The sequence below is a fragment of the Equus przewalskii genome, chromosome 25, assembly GCF_037783145.1.
Source record: "Equus przewalskii isolate Varuska chromosome 25, EquPr2, whole genome shotgun sequence".
NCBI classification, from domain to species: Eukaryota; Metazoa; Chordata; class Mammalia; order Perissodactyla; family Equidae; genus Equus; species Equus przewalskii.
Window position 1 is genome coordinate 44,872,233 of NC_091855.1, and position 20,299 is coordinate 44,892,531.

At 42.1% G+C, this 20,299-nt stretch overlaps 1 protein-coding gene across 3 annotated transcripts in view; it reads left to right on the top strand.

Moving 5' to 3' along the window:
• Positions 1 to 20,299, top strand: part of TDRD9 (tudor domain containing 9) — a 119,729-nt gene that overhangs the window by 58,703 nt on the left and 40,727 nt on the right. For 2 of the 3 annotated variants that reach the window (XM_070593444.1, XM_070593445.1), the window contains exons 12-22: positions 593 to 650; positions 3,920 to 4,024; positions 8,313 to 8,410; positions 9,049 to 9,180; positions 10,322 to 10,487; positions 10,577 to 10,640; positions 10,717 to 10,780; positions 11,303 to 11,347; positions 12,056 to 12,109; positions 18,634 to 18,750; positions 19,806 to 19,913. In XM_070593444.1, the coding sequence (XP_070449545.1) occupies positions 593 to 650; positions 3,920 to 4,024; positions 8,313 to 8,410; positions 9,049 to 9,180; positions 10,322 to 10,487; positions 10,577 to 10,640; positions 10,717 to 10,780; positions 11,303 to 11,347; positions 12,056 to 12,109; positions 18,634 to 18,750; positions 19,806 to 19,913 (1,011 nt within the window). The remainder of the gene's footprint in view (positions 1 to 592; positions 651 to 3,919; positions 4,025 to 8,312; positions 8,411 to 9,048; positions 9,181 to 10,321; positions 10,488 to 10,576; positions 10,641 to 10,716; positions 10,781 to 11,302; positions 11,348 to 12,055; positions 12,110 to 18,633; positions 18,751 to 19,805; positions 19,914 to 20,299) is intronic. The other variant, XM_070593446.1, reaches the window with a different exon arrangement.

Below are 20,299 nucleotides of genomic sequence, written 5' to 3' on the forward strand. Positions count from 1 at the left end.
AGAATTTTATCATTTGAGAGTTGAATCAGTAGGTACTGTGCAGAGTGGTTAGGAAGCTTAATTATGGTGGTAGATGTCCGTACTTAAGTTGTAGCAGGGCTCCAGTGCCTGACGTGAAGTAGGTGTCCAAGGAAGGGCCGATAGTGCTACAGACGAGAGCTGGGCTCTGTGGGCTACCTGGTTCACGCCGGGAGCAGTTCTCAGCATTTGACGCTTGTTAACTCATACGATCTTCACAACAGCCCTGTTAGGATAGTTTGTTATGACCTCTATTTTACATGTGATAAAAATGAGGTCAGTACTTGGCCCCAGGTCCCACCCTGGTGTGGAGCAGGGTGGGATCCCAGCAAGCTTGGCTGGTGAGCCCAGGCTGCACTGCCTCCTCCTCAGGACCCTCCTGCCCCAGGACCCAGGACCCATGATCAGTTGTGACTTGTGTAAAGAATGAAACGACTGATTTCAAAGTTTGAGGCCAGTATTTACATTAAGAAACTTTTGAATAATTTTTGAGTTTGAGGTTTGTTTTTTAACTTTGCCTAATAATTTCCAGAATATAGTAAGAATATCAGGTTCTTTTTTTGATGTTTGATAGATTATTCTGTCCACCAACATTGCAGAGAGTTCTGTCACAGTTCCAGATGTCAAATATGGTAAGATGCCTCTCTGTTTTCCTCACCACATAAACTGTAGCATTTGTAGATGTATCTTCCCCTCCGGAATTGTTCTCCCCTCTCTTCCCCATCTCTCTCCTGTTTTGGAATAGAGAGTTTAGCAAAGTGGGTTCCTAGGCTTTCTCTTTTGCGTGTAGGTTTCCTTTTCTTCCTCTCAGCACACCACGTCACAGGGCAGCCCTCGGGCCAAGGTTGCTGTCAGGAAGTGTTGGGGGCACTTCAAGGGAGCTTGTGGGCAGGAGAGCTTTGGGGCTGCCCCAGGTGGAGTTCTGTGACTGGAGGGAGGCAGATAGCGGGGGGGGCAGCGTGGGGAATCTGTGTTAGGGAAGGTGGTTCAGAAGGATACGACGTCAACTCAGGAGGGAAGCCACTGCACCCTGGTCTGGGCTTCTATATGTGTGTCCTTTGTGATTGCTTTGTGAGATTGCTGTAGTGAGTTTTCTGAATTCACTAATTCCTATTTGTGCCAGGCACTGTTCTCAATGCTAGGAGTACAGTGTTGAATAAGACAAGGCCCCGTCCTCATGGTGACAACCTTCCGGTGGGAGACAGACAATTGGGTAAAAAAAAGTGTAATTTCTGGTAGAGAGAAATGTTATATAGGAAAATAAATCAGAGAAAGGGGTTTCCGTTACTAGGAAAAACGATCTTTTAGATAGGGTGATGTGGGAACCCTCTTTGAGTGAGTGATGTTTGAACAAGACTTGAGTGAGGAGTGAGCCACGGAGAGGTGTGGTTCCGGCAGAGGGAAGGGCTTTGAGGAGCAGCAAGGAGGCCGTGTGGCTGGCTGGGTAAACCAGGGGAAATGATGGTTAGTGTTTGCCTTTGTGCCAGGGAGTGTTCTCGGTGCCAGGGAAATAGCAGTAAACCCATCAGTCTTTGTTCTCATAACCCATGCAGCAGTGGGTTTTTGAAAGATAGACAGTAAATAAGATAAATAAAAATATGTAATAAGTTATGGCATGGCTAAGAGAAGAAAGCAGGGGACTGTGGGTAGGGAGTGTTAGGGAAGGGCACCCGAAGAGATGGAGCTTCGTCTGTGGTCGGGGGAGTGAGTCACGCGCACATCTGGAGGAAGCCCTTCTGTGGAAGGAACAGAAAGTGCAGAGTCCCTAAGGCAAGAGCACAAACCAGCGAGGAGGCCAGGGGGCTGGGTGGGTGAGCAGAGGAGGCAGTTGCTTGGCAGGAAGCCAGGGAGGCAGGGCCTCCAGGGCATTGTAGACTCTGGCTTGGACTGTGTCCGATGGCGGACTCTTAGAGAGCTTTGAGACGGGAGTGATGGAACCCAGTGTTCATTCAACAGAATCACTCAGGGAAGAGACCAAAATGAGGCAAAGGGGAGAAGAAGGTGATGAGTTAGGAGGCTGTCACGGTAATTTGGGCAGGGATGGACGGTGGCTTAGAACAGGATGGTAGTGGCGGGAGAAATAAGGGTTTCAGTTTCTGGATAGAGTCTACAGGCGGAGCCCATGGGGATTGTCTGAGGAATCTGGTACAGGGATTGTGAGAGGCATATCAAGGTTGACTCCCAGGACGTGTGGCCTGAGAACTGGAAGAATGGAGTCCCCTGTGAGATGGTGAAGACGGGGGTGGGGTGGGAGCAGGGCAGATGAAGAGCTTGGATTTGGACGTGGAAGTTTGAGACACCAGCTAGATGTCCAGGGGGAGATGTTGAGGGTGCAGTTGGCTGTGTGAGCCTGGAGGCCAGGGCAGAGGAGCAACCTGGAGTGGTCAGTGGATGACAGAGCTCTGCAGTGAGTGCACGCAGGGAAGGCAGTTCTGCTGTTTAAAGTTGGGAGATAAAGAGGAGCTGCAGAGGGGCAGCCAATGAAGTCCTAGAAAACAAATTAGAAAGCATTTTGTGGAGGATGGGGTGAACAAGTATGTCATGCTGATGTTAAGTCAAGTTTGAGGAAGCCTGAAAACTGGCCGTGGGAATTAGCAACATCGACATCATCAGTGACCTTGACAAGAGCAGTTTTGGTGAGGCAAAGCCTGCTTGGAATGGGTTCCAGAAGGAATAGGAGAGCAGTTGGAGACAGTGAAGTCAGACAACACTCTTAAGGCTTTTGTTGTAAGGGGGAGCAGAGAAATGGGGCAGTAGCCGAAGGGAAGGTGGGGCCAAGAGAGCATTTTTCCCGGACAGGAGACCCAACAGCACTTTTGTTGAGTGATGGGAAGGGTGCAGAGAGGATGATGCAGGAGAGCAGGCCTGATTGCTGCAGCCTTGTCCTTGGGAAGGAGAGAGGGGGTGTGACAGAGGGTGCCAGGAGAGGGGTTGGCAAGGGAGTTCAAGGTACATGCAAGAAGTGATTAAAATGATGGATCATGGACCTGTGGTTTGGTCAGGAGGGAAGTGAGGCTGTGGGGCGAAGTGGTGAGGGGCAGTTAGCAGGTCCTAAGATGGACAGATTGTAGGTCCATCTGTAGAGATTAAGGATTGCTGGGGTAGGTTACCAGACAGGGAGACGGACGCTTGAATTGAGAGGGAGGAGGTGTTGCTGCCACTGGTAATGACAGTGTCCGGTATGGAAGGAGATGGTGACACAGGGTGGAAGAGGAGATCATTGGAGGAGAGGAGTTCATGGAACTGAGAGCCTGGATGTTGCCAGCATTGTTTTCGTGGGTTCTGAAATTACCCACAAAATTATGGTGTTGGAGAGCATCAGAGGGCTGGGGAGCCAGGAAGGAGGGGGTGCTCATGGTGGCCTAGTTAGTGAGCAGGAGGTTTTCCAGGAGGGAAGTGGCAGTGAGGAGCCAGGCGGACGCCTGCTCCTCCTTCAGGCTCAGTGTGGGAGGTTTGCACCCCCGCCTGCAGAACGCAGCCTGCTTTCCCTGTCAGGATGGGGGGACGTGTCCAGAGAAGAGCTGCAGGGGCTGCTGTCATCTGGGTTTTACAAAGGAGGACACTGCAGCACCAAGAAACTGAGCAGCTCCCCCACCCCGGGGTTGTATCCCAGTGATGATCCTCCTATGGGTGCAGTCAGATGGGCTCTTCTTATGACATGTCAGATCTTACAGGGAATACCTTCTTTACACCCAAAGACTCCGGTCCTTAGAAGAAACAATGTGACCACAGCCTCCCTGTCCTGGGCAGTAAGGAATGGCCAGTGCATTTCCAGAGGCTTCTGTGTGTGCACTGATTCTAAAGGCTGCATGTTTCGTATTGTTTTATCACTATGCCTTGTGATTATTACTCAATGATTTCTTGTTAGCATGGTGTTTACATTCCTTTTTTTAAATGACAGTTATAGATTTTTGTTTGACTAGAACTCTGGTTTGTGATGAAGATACAAATTATCAGAGTCTGCGATTGAGTTGGGCCTCTAAAACCAGTTGTAATCAGAGAAAAGGTAAGGCATTTGTGTTCCAGCATGAGAATGAGTCAGTGGCACATTCCAATGTCTTTTTAAAATTTTTGTGTTTTTGTGTTTTTACTCTTATTCAGATATTTCGTTTATTGGCACCAGTTTTAAGTTTTAAGCAACATCATCTCATATTATTAGATTCTCCATTTAAATCCATGGTTCTCTCATCTATTGAATTAGGTGACAATCTTTGTACATATGGATAAGCCTCCTATCATCTCAACACTATCATTTTTCACAACGAATTTAAAAAATTTTTGGTGAATAGTTATGGAAGCGAAGTGGATCACTTTATTAATTTTTGATAATGTTTCCTCTGACTTCTCTCCAAATTTCGGTAGGGTTATTTTTCCTAAACTGGCTCCATGGAGGGTACAGCATCTGCTGCGAGCTGCACATGTTGTTTCAGTGGGGAGACGGAGGCATGGAGCCGTTTGTCGGGCTGGGGGCTTTGGCCACAGTGGAGGGGCAGTCATGACATACTCAGTCACTTGTCAGGGACTGGCTCCAGGGGACGGTGTTCTTGGTGTGGACGAGACGTGGCTTGTGCTTTGTTAGAGAACCTTTTGGGGAGTTTGGGTGAAGGACCATTCCAAGAACACCTGTTGGGCAGTAAAGCTGCTGCATCCGAAATAGGATAAAGGCAGCATTCCATGGCTGCTTCCCACGTGCCAGGCGCAGATCTGAGTACGGTTCGTGCACTCCCTCATTTAGTCCTCAGCACCACCCTGTGAGGCAGAGCACTGGTAATAGCCTCATTTTTCAATCCTGTAGCCAAGATTCGGAGAAGTGACCTGCTCAGCTAGTACTGGAAAGTGAGACTGGGGTTGGAATCCAGAAATCTGGCTACAGGCCACATTCTTTATTTTTTTGTGTGTGAGGAAGATTGTCGCTGAGCTAACATCTGTTGCCAGTCTTCCTCTTTTTGCTTGAGGAAGATTGTTGCTGAACTAACATCTGTGCCAGTCTTCCCCTATGTTATGTGGGACGCTGCCACAGCGTGGCTTGACCAGTGGTGCTAAGTCCATGCCTGGGATCCAAACCTGCAAACTCTGGGCCACTGAAGCGGAGCATGCAAACTTAACCACTGTGCCACTGGCCCAGCACCCTGCGTTCTTAACCACTTTACTCTCTTCCTCTCTTGAAATGAATTCCTAGAGAGGGATTAAGAGAGAATGACTAAGTGGTTATTAAAACATGGTCGTGAAGAGCTTCTCATCACTTTGGAAGAACCTTATGTTGAGTTATTATGTTATAAAGTTGAGTGAAAAAAGGATATTAAACTGTAATCACCTCACTGTGTTTAACCTTCCCCACCCAAAAAACCCTGCAAAATCAAAAACTATGCTTAGAAAAAATGATGAGAAATAAATTTTTGAAAATATTAAATGTGATGTCTTTGGGTCAGTCTTGAGGTTATAGTAGTTTCATCCTTTGTCAGTGTTTTTGAATGCTCAAATATCTGTAATAGAAAAATCTTCTCCTACAGGAAGTTGCGAAAGTAGTCGTACTTAGAGTCCCTCAAACCCTTAGCCGGTGTCCCCCAGCTTGTCAGTGGTGACATCTTAGGTAACCATAGTACAGTGTCAGAACCACCAGTTGACGTCAGTACAATACATAGACCACAGACCTTGATCACTTTCACAGTTTCTCACACGCTCCTGTGTGTGTTTCTGTGCAGTTTGATCCCTTGTGTAGCTTGACGTAACCACCACGATCAGAATACAGAACTGGTCCACCGCCTCGAAGGAACTGCCTGGTGCTGCCCCTTTGTAGTCATATCACTCCCCCAAAACTGCTCTCTCTGTCAACAGCTAATCTGTCCTTCATAGTTTTGTCGTTTTGAGAATGTTGTACAAATGGAATGATAAAACGTGCAGCCTTTTGAGATGGGCTTTCTTCACTCGGCATGAGTCCTTGAGAGCCGTCCAAGTGTCACTAGTTCCTTCCTTTTTGTTGCTGAATCCCATTGTACCATTCACCTGTTGAAGGACATTTGAGTTGTTTCTAGTTGTTGGTGATTACGAATAAAACCACTGTGAATATTGATATACAGATATTTCATTTCTTTGGGATAAAAGCCCAGGAAGGCAATTGCTGGGTGCTATGGTAAGTATATGCTTAGTTTTATAAGAAACTGCCCCAGACTGTTTCCATGGTGGCTGTACCATTTTATGCTCATACTAGCAACGTATGCGATCCCTTTGCTCCACACCCTTGCCAGCATTTGGTGTTACCGCTGTTTGTTACTTTACCCATTCTAAAAGTATATAATAATATCTCATTGTGATTTTAACTGGCATTTTCTTAATAGCTACTGAGATTGAATATCCTTTCCTGTGCTTTTTTGCCATCTGTATCTCTTCAGTGAGATGTCTGTTCAGTCTTTTGTCCTTTTTGTAACTGGATTGTTTGTATTTTTACGTGAGTTTTGAGAGTTTGTATAACCTAGATACTACTCCTTTGTTAGATATGTGGTTTGCAAATATTGTCTCCTAGTCTGTAGATTGTCTTTTCATTCTCTTAACAGTCTTTCATAGAGAAAAAGTTGTAAATTTTGATGAGGTCTGATTTATCAGTTTTTCCTTTTGTGGTTCGTGCTTTTGGTGTCATATGTGAGAACTCTTCACCTAGCCCTGGGTTGAAAAGATTTTTCTCCTGTGTTTTCTTCAAAAAAAGGTTCATAGCTTTGTTTTGCATTTACGTCAGTGGTGTGTTTGAATTACTTTTTGTAGAAGGTGTGAGGTTTGGATCGAGGTTCATTTCTTTGCCTGTAGATGTCCAGTTGGTTCAGCACCATTGTACCCCTTCCACTGAGTGGCTTCTCTGCCTTTGTGAAACATCACTTGACTACACGTGGGCAGGTCTGTTTCTGGGTTCTTTATTATGTTCTGTCATCTACATGTCTTTCCTTCCCCCAACACCACATTTTCTGGATTACTACATAATAAGACTTACCATAGAACAGACTGAGTCCTCTCACTTTCCTCTTCATTTTCAAGATTGTTTTAGCTATTCTACTGTGCCTTTCCATAGACGTTTTGGAATAAGCTTGTCTGTTTCTACAAAAAGTCTCCCTGTGATTTTGATGGGAACCGTGTTCAACCTGTGGATCAGTTTGTGGAGAACTGATCCTTTGCCGTGTTGTCTTCCGATCCTGAACACAGTATGTGTCTCCGTTTATTTGGGCTGTCTTTGATTTCTTTAATCAGCTTTGTGTTGTTTTCAGCATACAGATCCTGTGCATGTTTTGTTGGATTTACCCCCAAGTATTTAATTTTATTTGGAGTGATTGTAAATCACATTGCATTTTAAATTTCGGTTTCCACATCTTCGTTACTAGTATGTAGAAATGTGATTGATTTTTGTGTGTTGATCTTGCATCCTGTGACTGCTGAATTCACTAATTAGTTCTAGGAGTTGTTTTTGGTTTTGTTTTTTGTCCTTACTTTGGGATTTTCTACTTAGACAGTCCTGTCATTTGCAGATAAGGTGGGGGATGGTGGTGGAGGAAGGGGGGCGGGGGTGGAAGGGAGCAGGAGCCCAGACTCCACAGGTGGGGAAGGAAACACTTCCCTGGGCTGCCTCGTTTTTTCAAAGCTGTCTGTTTATTAAGGACACCCCCTGTCCCCCACTCTCTCTCCTTAGGAGATCGTATCACGTTTGCGGTAAAGGAGTTTCTACTCCACAAGCGATACAGCCCTAAGAGAAGGACTGTTTATATGCTGGTCTCCATGGACCAGGCCTGGTTCTGAGCTCTTTGCATGTAATTACTCCTTTAGTAGGAAGCAGCTGTCTTGAAGGATGTCTTTGCAGAGGCATTAGGGTGGACAGAAGCGGTGAAAAGCTTAGGAGGCTATGACAGCCTCCTGCACGTCTCACTGCACAGCTATTTTCCTGGGGACCGCAGCTTCTTTTGGCGACTTCAGTACTTTTGTTTGGTGACCTCAATGATTTTACTAGTATGAACTATACATTTGCAGGAAATGTGTGGTATTTAAAATGTTTTAATTTTCATTGCATTTTGGGGCCAAGGTTATTTTCTTTAGAAATACCCGTTGGATTTAATACTATAGATCACTGAGTAGATGTCAGCACTTAATCTGTATGTATGAGATGACTTCTAACATTAATTCTAAAGGTTTTACTGACCTGGTCTGGTAGAAGATAATGAAAGTTTTTCTTAATATTTAATGGTTATTCTTAAATAAATCTTTATGCTAATATTAAAGTAATTAATGCCAGATGCTGTTTGAACGTTTCTCCTTTGAAGGCCGTGCTGGACGAGTGTCTAAAGGTTACTGTTATAGACTGATACACAAGGATTTCTGGGACAACTCCATTCCTGACCATGTGGTTCCGGAGATGTTGGTAATACACTCTGGTCATTTTCAAAGTTTATTTTTCATAGACAAGAGTTTTACTGAACAGTCTAAGTAATACAGTTTTAAGTGTTATGTGATTTTGATTCCAGAAAGATCATTGTGTGACCAAATTAGTCTTTAGCCACAGTAGCAGTATTAAGCACGTACCCTTTATTAAGCACCAGGTACTCTACCGGGGGCTCCCCACACATTTTAAGTGTTTCCTGAGAGCAGTGCTTCCTGGTGTCTCTTGGCTCCGTAATAGGATGGTCCTTAAATGCTGCTGCTCTCTGTTTCCTTTTATGAGTCATAATTGTGGATCTGGCTTTTCTGTCCTCTTTCTCTCTCCCCTTCTTTCTCTCCCTCCTGTTTCTGCCCTCTCTTTCTCTCCTTTCTCCCTCGTCCGCTCTTCGCTGCTTCATCTTTCTCTTCTTTCCTCTCTCCCCAGTCTCTCTCCCCCTTCTCTCTCCCCCTTCTCTCTCTCTCTCTCCTTTCTCCTTCTCTTCCTCTTTCTCAATCCTCTAGTTTTCTTCCTCTTTCTCTCCTCCTCTTTTCTGCTTCTCTCTCTCTAAAGTACTGCTCATGGGAATGGGTTAATTGATTTAGTTATTTTATTATTTCTAAATTTAAGTTTTGTTCTTTCAGCGTTGTCCATTAGGAAGCACAATATTGAAAGTGAAGTTACTTGACATGGGCGAACCAAGAGCTCTGTTGGCCACTGCCCTTTCTCCGCCTAGTCTGAGTGACATTGAACGTACCATCCTTCTACTAAAGGAGGTAGGCCTGTCTGATATTTTCCAGTATTGGCAAAAGCCAAGATTTTTTGGGTAAATTTTAAAACTTTTAAAATGTGGGTATCTTTAAGGTATTTTGACTGTTGTAAATGATCAGCATTTGCTTGAAAAAGCATGTATAATTATGACTAAGTGTTGATTCCAGAGTCCATACATGTTGTTTATACCAGCTTTGTTAGCTGTCTTGCTGAAACTTCTGCTCTCTCACGTCTGCATTGCTTCTCCCCATGCCACCTCCCTTCCCCGCTTGCTGTTTGTTGGCACAGTTGAGCAGCGCTGGGATGAGAAACAGCATCAATATACTTAATGGTTATTCTTAAATATATCTTTATGCGAATGTTAAAGTAGTTAGTGCCAGATGGTGTTTGATTGTTTCTCCTTGGAAGGCGGTGCTGGACTACTGTCTGAAGTGTGCTGTTCTGGGACGACTCCACCCTGAGCATGTTCTCCTGCTGTTGCTCCCTCAGTCTTCTCCTCACTTTCCCTTGAATGCTGTTCCTCACCCTCATTCTAGCTTTTTCCTTTTGTTTCTGGAAACTCTGCTCTGCCTACTTTGAATTCTACACCCGACTTGTGCTCGGCTCCTGCTATTTGCAGCCAGTGCCTGGCACACGCTGCATCCTGGTCTACATACTGTTGGTTGGGGTGATGGACCTTCTGCTTCTGCCCTTGAGATTGGGGTGCCTCGTGTTTTACCTTTATTTTGACACCTGCGTGGGTTTCCTCGAAATACACTTTGTCAGGTTAAGGAAGTTTTTTTCCATACACAGTTTAGTACATTTTGTTGTGAGTGACCATCGTGGTATTGCAGTTGGATCTTTGGTTTAGTATTGCGCATGCCGTATTTGTTATTGTGAGTTAAGTAGACCTTTGTGGAGGTATCTTTGAGGGTTATCTACAGTAGCATCATTTTTAAAAAATACTAGAATGTGTTTTAAAATCCCAAAAAGCAAATTAAAAAAAATTTTTTGGTAGCATCAATCTTTCATAAGTCGACTTAGATGTCTTTTAGAACTTTAGTCACCAAAATTTGGTCTTCATTTCCTCTATTAGACTCCCTGATTTAAGGGAAAAAAGAGTTGAATAAATCAGCACTTGCTAATAGTACCATTTATTTTCTAAAGGTTGGAGCACTTGCAGTGAGCGGGCAGAGAGAAGATGAAAACCCCCATGATGGTGAACTGACCTTCTTAGGAAGAGTTTTAGCCCAGCTTCCTGTTAATCAGCAGCTTGGCAAACTCATCGTCCTCGGACATGTGTTTGGATGTCTAGATGAATGTCTGATCATAGGTAAGTGCGACAACAAAGAAAGAGCAGTGGAAAGCTGTGGTTATGCCCCTCTGATAATCTCACGTTCTCTTCTTTTTTTCTGTTGTTAGCTGCAGCTCTTTCTTTGAAGAATTTTTTTGCAATGCCTTTTAGGCAGCATCTCGATGGATATAGGTATTTAACATTCATATTTTTAAAAGTCACTTTATTTTAATGGTAGTGAGTGACACTCTTTGTTATCTGTTTATAGGAACAAGGTGAATTTCTCTGGCAATAGTAAGAGTGACTGTATTGCACTTATTGAGGCATTTAAAGTAAGTTTTCTCCGTGCCAGCTACGAATGCAGCTACCGCAGATTGTTAGTACAGTTTCGTACCATACACCTTTCTCTAGGGAAAGTATTGTTAGGGTAATTGACGTCCAACATCAAATAAACTGTGTTGGAATGAGTAGATGGGGGTGGGAGTCCAGTTTTATGAAGTTGATTGAAAAACTTGAATTTGTAAATTTTCTGTGGCAAAATGTGTTGAAATTGGACTTAAAAAATTTAGTTAGCGGGGCTGGCCCTGTGTCCGAGTGGTTAAGTTCGTGCCCTCCGCTGTAGGCGGCCCAGTGTTTTGTCGGTTCGAATCCTGGGCCCGGACATGGCACTGCTCATCAGACCATGCTGAGGTAGCGTCCCACATGCCACAACTAGAAGGACCCACAACGAAGAATATACAACTATGTACCGGGGGGCTTTGGGGAGAAAAAGGAAAAAAAAATAAAATCTTTAAAAAAAAAAAAATTTAGTTAGCCAGTGAAGTCTTTTGACACTCTGGGTCATTTGTTTTTAGACTTGGCAGACCTGCAGACAGAGAGGAGAGCTGCGGCATCCAAAGGTTGGTTAGCTGTTTCTAGACGCTGCGGGAAGATTCCCGAGGCTTCTCCAGCAGCCTGATTGTGGCGTGTGGAACATGATAGCGCTAAGCCTGAGCTGAGGGCCCTGCAGACAGTCCTCAAAGGACTGCCCTCAGAGAGTGGCAGGCCATAACAGTGATGGGCTAGTCCTTGGCAACGGCTTGCATGCCTGCCTTTTGCTGTAGTCGCTTTCCAGAGCCCACTCCCCGGGTCTGCTGCTTGTACAGCCTTGCGTAGTGTGGTCCTCCTGTAGCGTCAGAGCCTGTCCAGCCGGGAGTGCTCAGTGCCTGTGCAGATGTGCCTGCAGGTGTTGGTTCAAAACTGAGAACCCTGAAGCCTCTGCTTTTCCTGTTTTTGGCTAAGTTGTAGATAATATTATGGGCTTAAAAGAACTCAACCTGTTAGCCTTAATTTTTTTTTGGTCAGATTTTGTTGTTGTTCTAAACTGATTGGCTTCAAAAGACTGCTGATAGGTCTGTGTGTTTAAATGTGCCGTGCCTAGATGCATTCTTAAAATAACTGTGAGTTACCCATTAAAGCTACCTTTTAAACAGTCAGCCATTTTATTTTTCTTGCTGGTATATATTGTTTTGATATATATTTTTGGGTGAGATATATATATTATAGTAGCCAAATTAGCTCTGAATTGTTCCATTAATATTGAATATTATACTTTTATGTATTTAAAGGATGAGCTTGACTGGGGATGGTTAAATTACATTCAAATCAAGAGAATTAGAGAGGTAAGTTGTAAATTCTTTGGATGCAAATAGAGATGACTTATGAAATGTTTATCAAGCACCAACAATACACAGGGTAGTAATGAGTATTACAATAAGTACATCTTCCACTTCCAGCTTTAGTAGAATTTATATATTTATAATATTATTTATATAATGATTTATAAATGTATTTATAGTTTATGATATATGATACATAAACATAATTTATATTATGTATAATTATATATTTTAATATAATATATAATTATATACAATTTTAACTAATATTCTTTTTTTAATTGAGGTAACATTGATTTATAACATTGTATAAATTTTATCATTATATTTCACCTTCTGTACAGATGACGTCATATTCACCACCAAAAGTCTAGCTGCCATTTGTCATCATACATATGTACCCCATTACCCCCTTTGCCCTCCCCCATCCCCTTCCCCTCTGGTAACCACCAGTCTGTTCTCTGTATGTATATGTGTGTTTGTTTATCTTCCACATATGAGTGAAATCATACGGTGTTTGTCTGCCTCTGTCTGACTTATCTTGCTTAGCATAGTACCCTCAAGGACCATCTATGTTGTTGCAAATGGCAAAATTTTGTCTTTTTTTTATGGCTGAGTAGAATTCCGTTACATACACCACATCTTCTTTATCCATTCATCCATTGATGGGCATTTAGGTTGTTTCCAAGTCTTGGCTATTGTGAATAATGCTGCAGTGAACATAGGGGTGCATAGATCTTTTCAAATTAGTATTTTCATGTTCTTTGGATAAGCACCCAGCAGTGGAATTGCTGGATCTTATGGTAGTCCTTTTCTTTTTTTTTTGCTGAGGAAGATTAGCCCTGAGCTAACATCTGCTGCCAATCCTCCTCTTTTTGCTGAGGAAGACTGGGCCTGAGCTCACATCTGTGCCCATCTTCCTCTGCTTTATATGTGGGACACCTACCACAGCATGGCTGGCCAGGCGGTGCCATGTCTACACCGGGGATCTGAACTGGTGAACTCTGGGCCGCTGAAGCAGAATGTGCGCACTTAACTGCTGCACCACTGGGCCAGCCCCCACAACTGATTTTTGTGTGTTCATTTTATACCCTGAAACTTTGCTGTATTTGTTAATTATTTCTAATAATTTTTTGGTGGATTCTTTAGGATTTTCTATATATAAAATCATGTCATCTGCAAATAGTAACAGTTTCACTTCTTCCTTTCCAATTTGGATCCCTTTTATTTGTTTTTCTTGCCTAGTTGCTCTGGCTAGGGCTTCCAGTACTGTGTTGAATAAGAGGGGTCAGAGTGGGCATCTTCACTTGTTCCTGTTCTTAGAGGAATAGCTTTCAGTTTTGCACCATTGAATATGATGTTAGCTGTGGTTTTGTCTTATATGGTCTTTATTATGTTGAGGCACTTTCCTTCTATACCTATTTTATTGAGAGTTTTTATTATAAATGGATGCTGAGTCTTATTAAATGCTTTCTCTGCTTGTATTAAGATGATCATGTGATTTTTATTCTTCATTTTGTTAATATGGTGCATGGTGTTGATTGATTTGTGGATGTTGATCCATCCTTGCATCCCTGGAATAAATCTCACTTGTTGTAGTGTATGCTCCTTTTAATATATTGTATTTTTTTTTAAGGTTTTATTTTTCCTTTTTCTCCCCAAAGCCCCCTGGTACCTAGTTGTGTATTTTTAGTTGTGGGTCCTTCTAGTTGTGGCATGTGGGATGATGCCTCAGCGTGGCTTGATGAGTGGTGCCATGTCTGCACCCAGGATCCGAACTGGCGAAACCTTGGGCCGCCAAAGAGGAGCGTGAGAACTTAACTACTTGGCCACGGGGCCAGCCCCTATTGTTGTATTTGATTTGCTAGTATTTTGTTGAGGATTTTTGCATCTGTGTTCATCAGTGATATTGGCCTGTGATTTTTTGAGTGTGTCATCCTTGTCTGGTTTTGGTATCAGGGTAATGTTGGCTTCATAAAATGAGTTAGGGAGTGTTCCCTCCTGTTTAATTTTTTGGAAAAGTTTGAGAAGGATAGGTATTAAATCTTCTTTGAATGCTGTTTGAATGTTTAGAATTCACCAGAGAAGCCATCTGGTTCTCCAGTGTTGTTTTTTGGGAGGTTTTTGGTTACTGTTTCAATCTCCTTACTAGTGATGGATCTATTCAGATTCTCTATTTCTTCTTGATTCAGTTTTGGAAGATTGTATGATTCTAGGAATTTTATCTGTTTCTTGTAGGTTATCCACTTTGTTGGTGTATAGCTTCTCATAGTATTCTGTTACAATCCTTTGTATTTTGGTGGTATGCATTGTAATTTCTCCGGTTTCATTTCTGATTTTGTTTATTCAAGCCTTCTTTTTTTTTTTTTCTTAGTCTGGCTAAGGTTTTGTCAATTTTGCTTCTCGTTTCAAAGAACTAGCTCTTAGTTTCATTGATCCTTTTTACTGTCTTTTTAGTCTCTATTTTATTTATTTCCATTGATTTTTATTATTTCCTTCCTTCTGCTGATTTTGGGCTTCATTTGTTCTTCTCTTTCTATTTCCTTTAGGTGTATTTTTAGGTTGTTTGAGATTTTTCTTGTTTCTTAGGGTAGGCTTGTATTACTATAAACTTCCCTCTTAGTATTGCTTTTGCTCCATCCCTTAGATTTTGGTATGTTGTGTTTTCATTTTCATTTGTCTCCAGGTATTATTTAATTTCTCCTTTGATTTCTTCATTGATCCAACAGTTGTTCAGTAGCATGTTGTTTAGTCTCCACATATTTGTGACTTTTCCAGCCTTCTTCTTGTAGTTGATTTCTAGTTTCATACCATTGTTGTCAGAAAAGATGCTTCATATGATTTCAGTCTTCTTAAATTTATTGAGACTTGTTTTGTTTCCCAGTATATGGTCTGTCTTTGAGAATGTTCCATGTGCACTTGAGAAGAATGTGTATTCTGCTGCTTTTGGATGGAATATTCTATTTATATCTATTAAGTTTGTCTGGTTTCGTGTTTCATTTAAGGCCTGTGCTTCCTTGTTGACGTTCTGTTGGGTGGTCCATCCGTTGATGTGAGTGGAGTGTTGAAAAGTCCCCTGCTGTTACTGTGTTGCTGTCCATTTCTTCTTTAGGCTCTTAATAATTACTTTATATACTTTGCTCCTATGGTAGGTGCCTATATTAATACATGTTATGTCTTCTTGATGGATTGTCCCCTTTATCATTGTATAATGTCTATCTTTGTCTCTTATCTTTTCTGTCTTGAAGTCTATTTTGTCTGATATGAGTATGGCTACACCTGCTGTCTTTTGGTTGCCATTAGCTTGGAGTATGGTCTTCCATGCCTTCACCCTGAGCCTGTGTTTGTCTTTAGAGCTGAGATGGGTCTCCTGGAGGCAGCATATTTTTGGGTCTTTTGATTTAATCCATCCTGCCACACTGTGTCTTTTCTTCTTAAGTGGCATATGCAGGAAGGACTTTCTTTTTTTTTTTTTGCAGGGCAAGATTCACCCTAAGCTACCATCTGTTGCCAGTTTTCCTCTGTTTTTTTCCTTCTTTTACCCCGGTGTCCCTGCCGCCCCCCCCCGCCCCCGGCCAAAGCCCCAGTACATAGTTGTGTATAGTTCTAAGTTCTGGTTCACGAGTGGCGTGGTTCTGCACCCAGGAACTGAACGTGGGCCACCAAAGTGCAGCGCGCTGAACTTTAACTGGTAGGCCATCAGGGCTGACTCCACTCTGTGTCTTTTGATTGGTGAAATCAATGCATTTACATTTAGGATGATTATTGGTATATGAGGGCTTAATACTGCTATTTTATCTTTTGTTTTCTGGTTGCTTTGTATTTCTCTTGTTCCTTTTTCCTTGTGTTTCTGTCTGCCATTTCACTTTGGTGGGTTTCTGTGATATGTTTCTCGGTTTCCTCTTTTTTTTTTTTTTAAATGTTTTTTCACTCTGCTCTGAGTTTCTGTTTTGTGGTTGCTGTGTGGTTTATATAAAACGTCTCATAGGTGAGATAGTCTTTTTTCTGCTGATAGCCCGTTATCTCCATTTGCCTGTGCAGATTCCTCTCCCCTTCTGTGTTTCTGTTGTCACCAGTTATCTCTTTTTGTATTGTGGATTCATTACCAAATTGACGTGGCTGTATTTATTTTAATGTTTCCTTTCCTTTTAACCTTTATGTTATAATTAAGTGTATACTATCCTGTTCTGATACAGATTTACAATTTCCTGATTCTGTCTATCTGTTTATCACCTCGCTCAAAGCTTTGTATGCCTTTGCCTTTTTGTTTCAGATAGGAGAGCTCCTTTCAACATATCTTGTAAGGCAGGTCTATATTTATATATTTATGGTTTCAAAAGTGATCACATCATCTTCTCATTCTGAATATTGTGTACTTGTATTCTCTCTTTGGTTCTTGATTATATTTGTGTTCGGGGGGTCCCAAGACCACCTTTAGGTTCAGTGATTGACTAGGATTCACAGAATTCAGAAAAGCTGTTATGCTCCTGGTTATGGTTTATACAGCTAAAGGATACAGATTACAGTTAACAAGGGAAAAGGTACGTGAGAGAGGTGCAGAAGAGACAGGGTGTAAGCTTTCACCTTGTCTCCTCCCAGTGGAGTCTAACAGGTGCGAAGAATTCCCCCAGCAACGATGTGTGACAGCAGGCGTGAAGTATTGCCAGGCAGGAGGCTTACCCAAGCCTTGGTGTCAGAGTTTTATTGAGGGTTGGTTACATAGTCAGGGGTACATGTGTGGCTGACCTTAGTCACTTAGTTTTAACCCCTCCAGAGGTCACATCAATATTGCATGGCCCGAGGCCCCCACCATACGTAGATCACATTGCCACCATAAGCTATTTCTCATGACCAAGGCCTCAGGTAAACAAAGACACTCTTATGATTCAAGATATTCCAAGGGCTTAGAGGTGACCTTCCAGAAATCAAATCTTTCTTTGAAAGGTGCAGGGTGTGGACAGCCCAGGCCTGCTGAATTAGTCTTTTACTGCATGATTTGCAAGATGCTTAATCTGTTTTATTTTATTTTCAGAGAACTTACTCTTGGTTTGATTTGTTATTTTACTGTGTAGGTGTTTTTTTTCGGGGGGGGGGGAATTGATTGAGTTTTGCTTTTTCCTATTAATTTAGTTCTTCTCTGTCTCTTGGTTTACTTTTTTAGTCTTGCTGAGATGAGAATTTAATTCATTAATACTTTAAATCTTTTAAATAAAGGCATTTAAAGCTGTGAATTTTCTTGTGTGTACAGTTTGGGCCACATCCCATTGATTTTTGACGTGTAGGGATCTCGTTGTTATCCCTGTCTGTAACTTTTTTTTACTGTTGGTTTCCTCCTTGACTCGAGAGTTTTTTGTTTTCTTTTTTTTTTTTTGGAGGAAGATTAGCCCTGAGCTAACTACTGCCAGTCCTCCTCCTTTTTGCTGAGGAAGCCTGGCCCTGAGCTAACATCTGTGCCCATCTTCCTCTACTTTATATATGGGACGCCTACCACAGCATGGCATGCCAAGTGGTGCCATGTCCGCACCCGGGATCCGAACCAGTGAACCCCGGGCTGCTGAGAAGGGGAACATGCAAACTTAACCGCTGTACCACCGGGCCAGCCCCTCGAGAGTTTTTTGGAAGAGTATTTGAGTTCTCAGGTAGAAAGAAATATTTTTGGATAACTTGTTTTGTTGTTAATTTCTAATTATATCTCATTTTGGTCAGAGAAAGTGACTTACATAATTTTAAATTGATTTCTGATTAGAGAACTTATCTGGACCAAAGTCTTATAAAAAAGATAGCAGTCATATGGAAATGAATAGGCTAATGTGCCCGTGGACTGGGCCCTTCCTTCCCTGTCCCCAGGCTTTTCTGTCCTCCTCACAGGGCCTGGCTGTTAAGGTTTTCTGTCCTTCCAGTTCTTTTTACTTGTGTTTTTCCAGTTATGTTCACCTGTGGTTTGTGTGGTTTTTTACTTTTTGTAATTTATTGAGATAATTTTGTGGTAAGTTAATTTATGATGAGTTCATAGGTATTTGGAATGTGTATTCTCATGTGTGTGTACATTTGAAGTTGGGTATTCTGTGTGAATGATTTTTATTGCAACTGGGTGTTTGTTTTGTTCAGGGCGACTGTTTATCCTAACGTCATTTGGCTTATTTTTAATCACAAAAGCAGTACATGTTCCTGGCAGAGGTTTTGGAAGTGTTTAAAGGACTTAAGGCAAAGGATGTGGTCATGGTCACCTCTTCTGATACCCATAGGTGATTGTGGTGGGTGTTTGCGGGGCTTTCAACAGGGGTCGTTGTGTGTTTATAAATTGGGATCATGAAGCGTATACGGTTTTGTGTCCTGGTATTTTCTGTTAGTATTGTATTGAGCATCCTTTCCATTCTTTATTAATTTTTAATAGATGATTCTTAATAGCTGCTGTGTTTCATCCCATAGATGTATTAATACTTTTCCCATTGTGCACTTGTTTTCCAATGTTTTCACTATTTGAATAACATGTGTTTTGAGACATCGTATTTCAATGTTTTTCTTAGGTGGCTGAATTGTATGAAGAATTGAAGAATAGAATCTCACAGTTCAACATGCATGTTGATTCTCGACGGCCTGTCATGGACCAAGAGTATATCTATAAGCAGAGATTCATCCTTCAGGTGTGTGGGAGTTTCCTGGATATCTTTTCCTGGTTTTTCTGCTTATTAGGTCTTGTGGTTGAGAAAGTAATTACTCCTCCTTTCTGATACAAATCGTGCCTCAAAGGAGATTTTAAGTCCACAATGTTCATATTGCTTTTGGGAACCAGGAAAAACTCAAGTTTTGCATAGTTTAGGTTTTCCGTGTCATTGAGTTGATGATCCAGACCTGTTTCTATTCTCCAGAGGAGTGTTCCTCTAGGGTACCAACTGTTATTACTGCTTCAGGAGAAGTTCTTTTGTTTTAGCTTTTAGGAAAATAAAAATACTCTTAATGTTATTCAATGTATGTAGCTATTCCTTTACACTGAAAATATTATTTTAAATTTGGGGTCATTTAACATGATCAGATTAGCTTGTTGGATAGAACCTTAGAGGAATTGTGTGAGGGAAGTGTAGCCTGAAAGGTGGCTAATGCTTCCGATGTAGGGGTTCAGAGGAGGATTGGGTTCTAGGTAGTTGCCCGCAAACTGGGTGATGCTGGAAAATGGAGTGTTTTTCTGGGTGTCAGGTTGCTTTCAGTCTGGGAGAGTTTCAGATGGGTGTATTTGTATTGAAGAGGAGACTTTGCAGAGTGCTTTTTAGAAGTGAATGTCGGATGAGGGCCTGCTGCTCCAGATCTGAGTGTCCAAACTGGAATTTTACCTAGGTATCTGGGAAAGTGCCTGACGCATAGAAGTAAGTATGTTGGGGAGAAGGCAGAAAAAGTTGGCCAACCTCTGGGGCTGTGTGTGTATTATCATCTGTATCCTTGTTCAACTCACCACTGTTTCCTAAACCTCATTTTGAGAAGTACTCAAGCTCCTTTGAAGAAAGACCATGTATAAAGTGTTTCTATTATGGTGAAATAACCAGAATTGTGACTTTCTGCTTGATTGGTAACAGGTGTGTTTTTTTTCCGTAAGCTCTTTGTTTTACATTATAGATGTCATATCCGTCTTGGATGAGATAGAATATTGGTGAGACAAACTGATAAAATAATGCTGTTACTTTATGAAAATAAGTTTCTCTTCCAGGTTGTACTGGCAGGTGCTTTTTATCCAAACTACTTTACTTTTGGGCCACCTGATGAAGAGATGGCGGTGAGGGAGCTGGCCGGCAAAGACCCGAAGACGACCGTCGTGGTAGGTGGAGAGGAGCAGCAGCCCTCCCTGGGGAGGGAGGGGCCCTGCTTTTCAAATGGAGGTTCAATTCTGTGTGCTAACAGATTTTGTTTCTCCTGTTGTTTCTTTTTTTTTAGTACCAAGTGGATTTTTCCCTGAAAGCAAATATTGTGGCTTCTTTGCCCTTTTCATGTGCATCTTTTTGCTCCTCAGTCTTGCTTCCTTTTGTAGACCCAGCCTTAAAAGAAAGTTATGCGTTCATGGCTAATGCTGACTGATCATGTGCCATTTTGAAGGATTTAAGGCCCTTCTCCATAAGTTTAAGAACATTTAGTTAACAACTTCATTTTACATGAAGTAAAATATTATTGGTTGGCAACTTAGTGCTGCGATTTAAACTGTGGTCC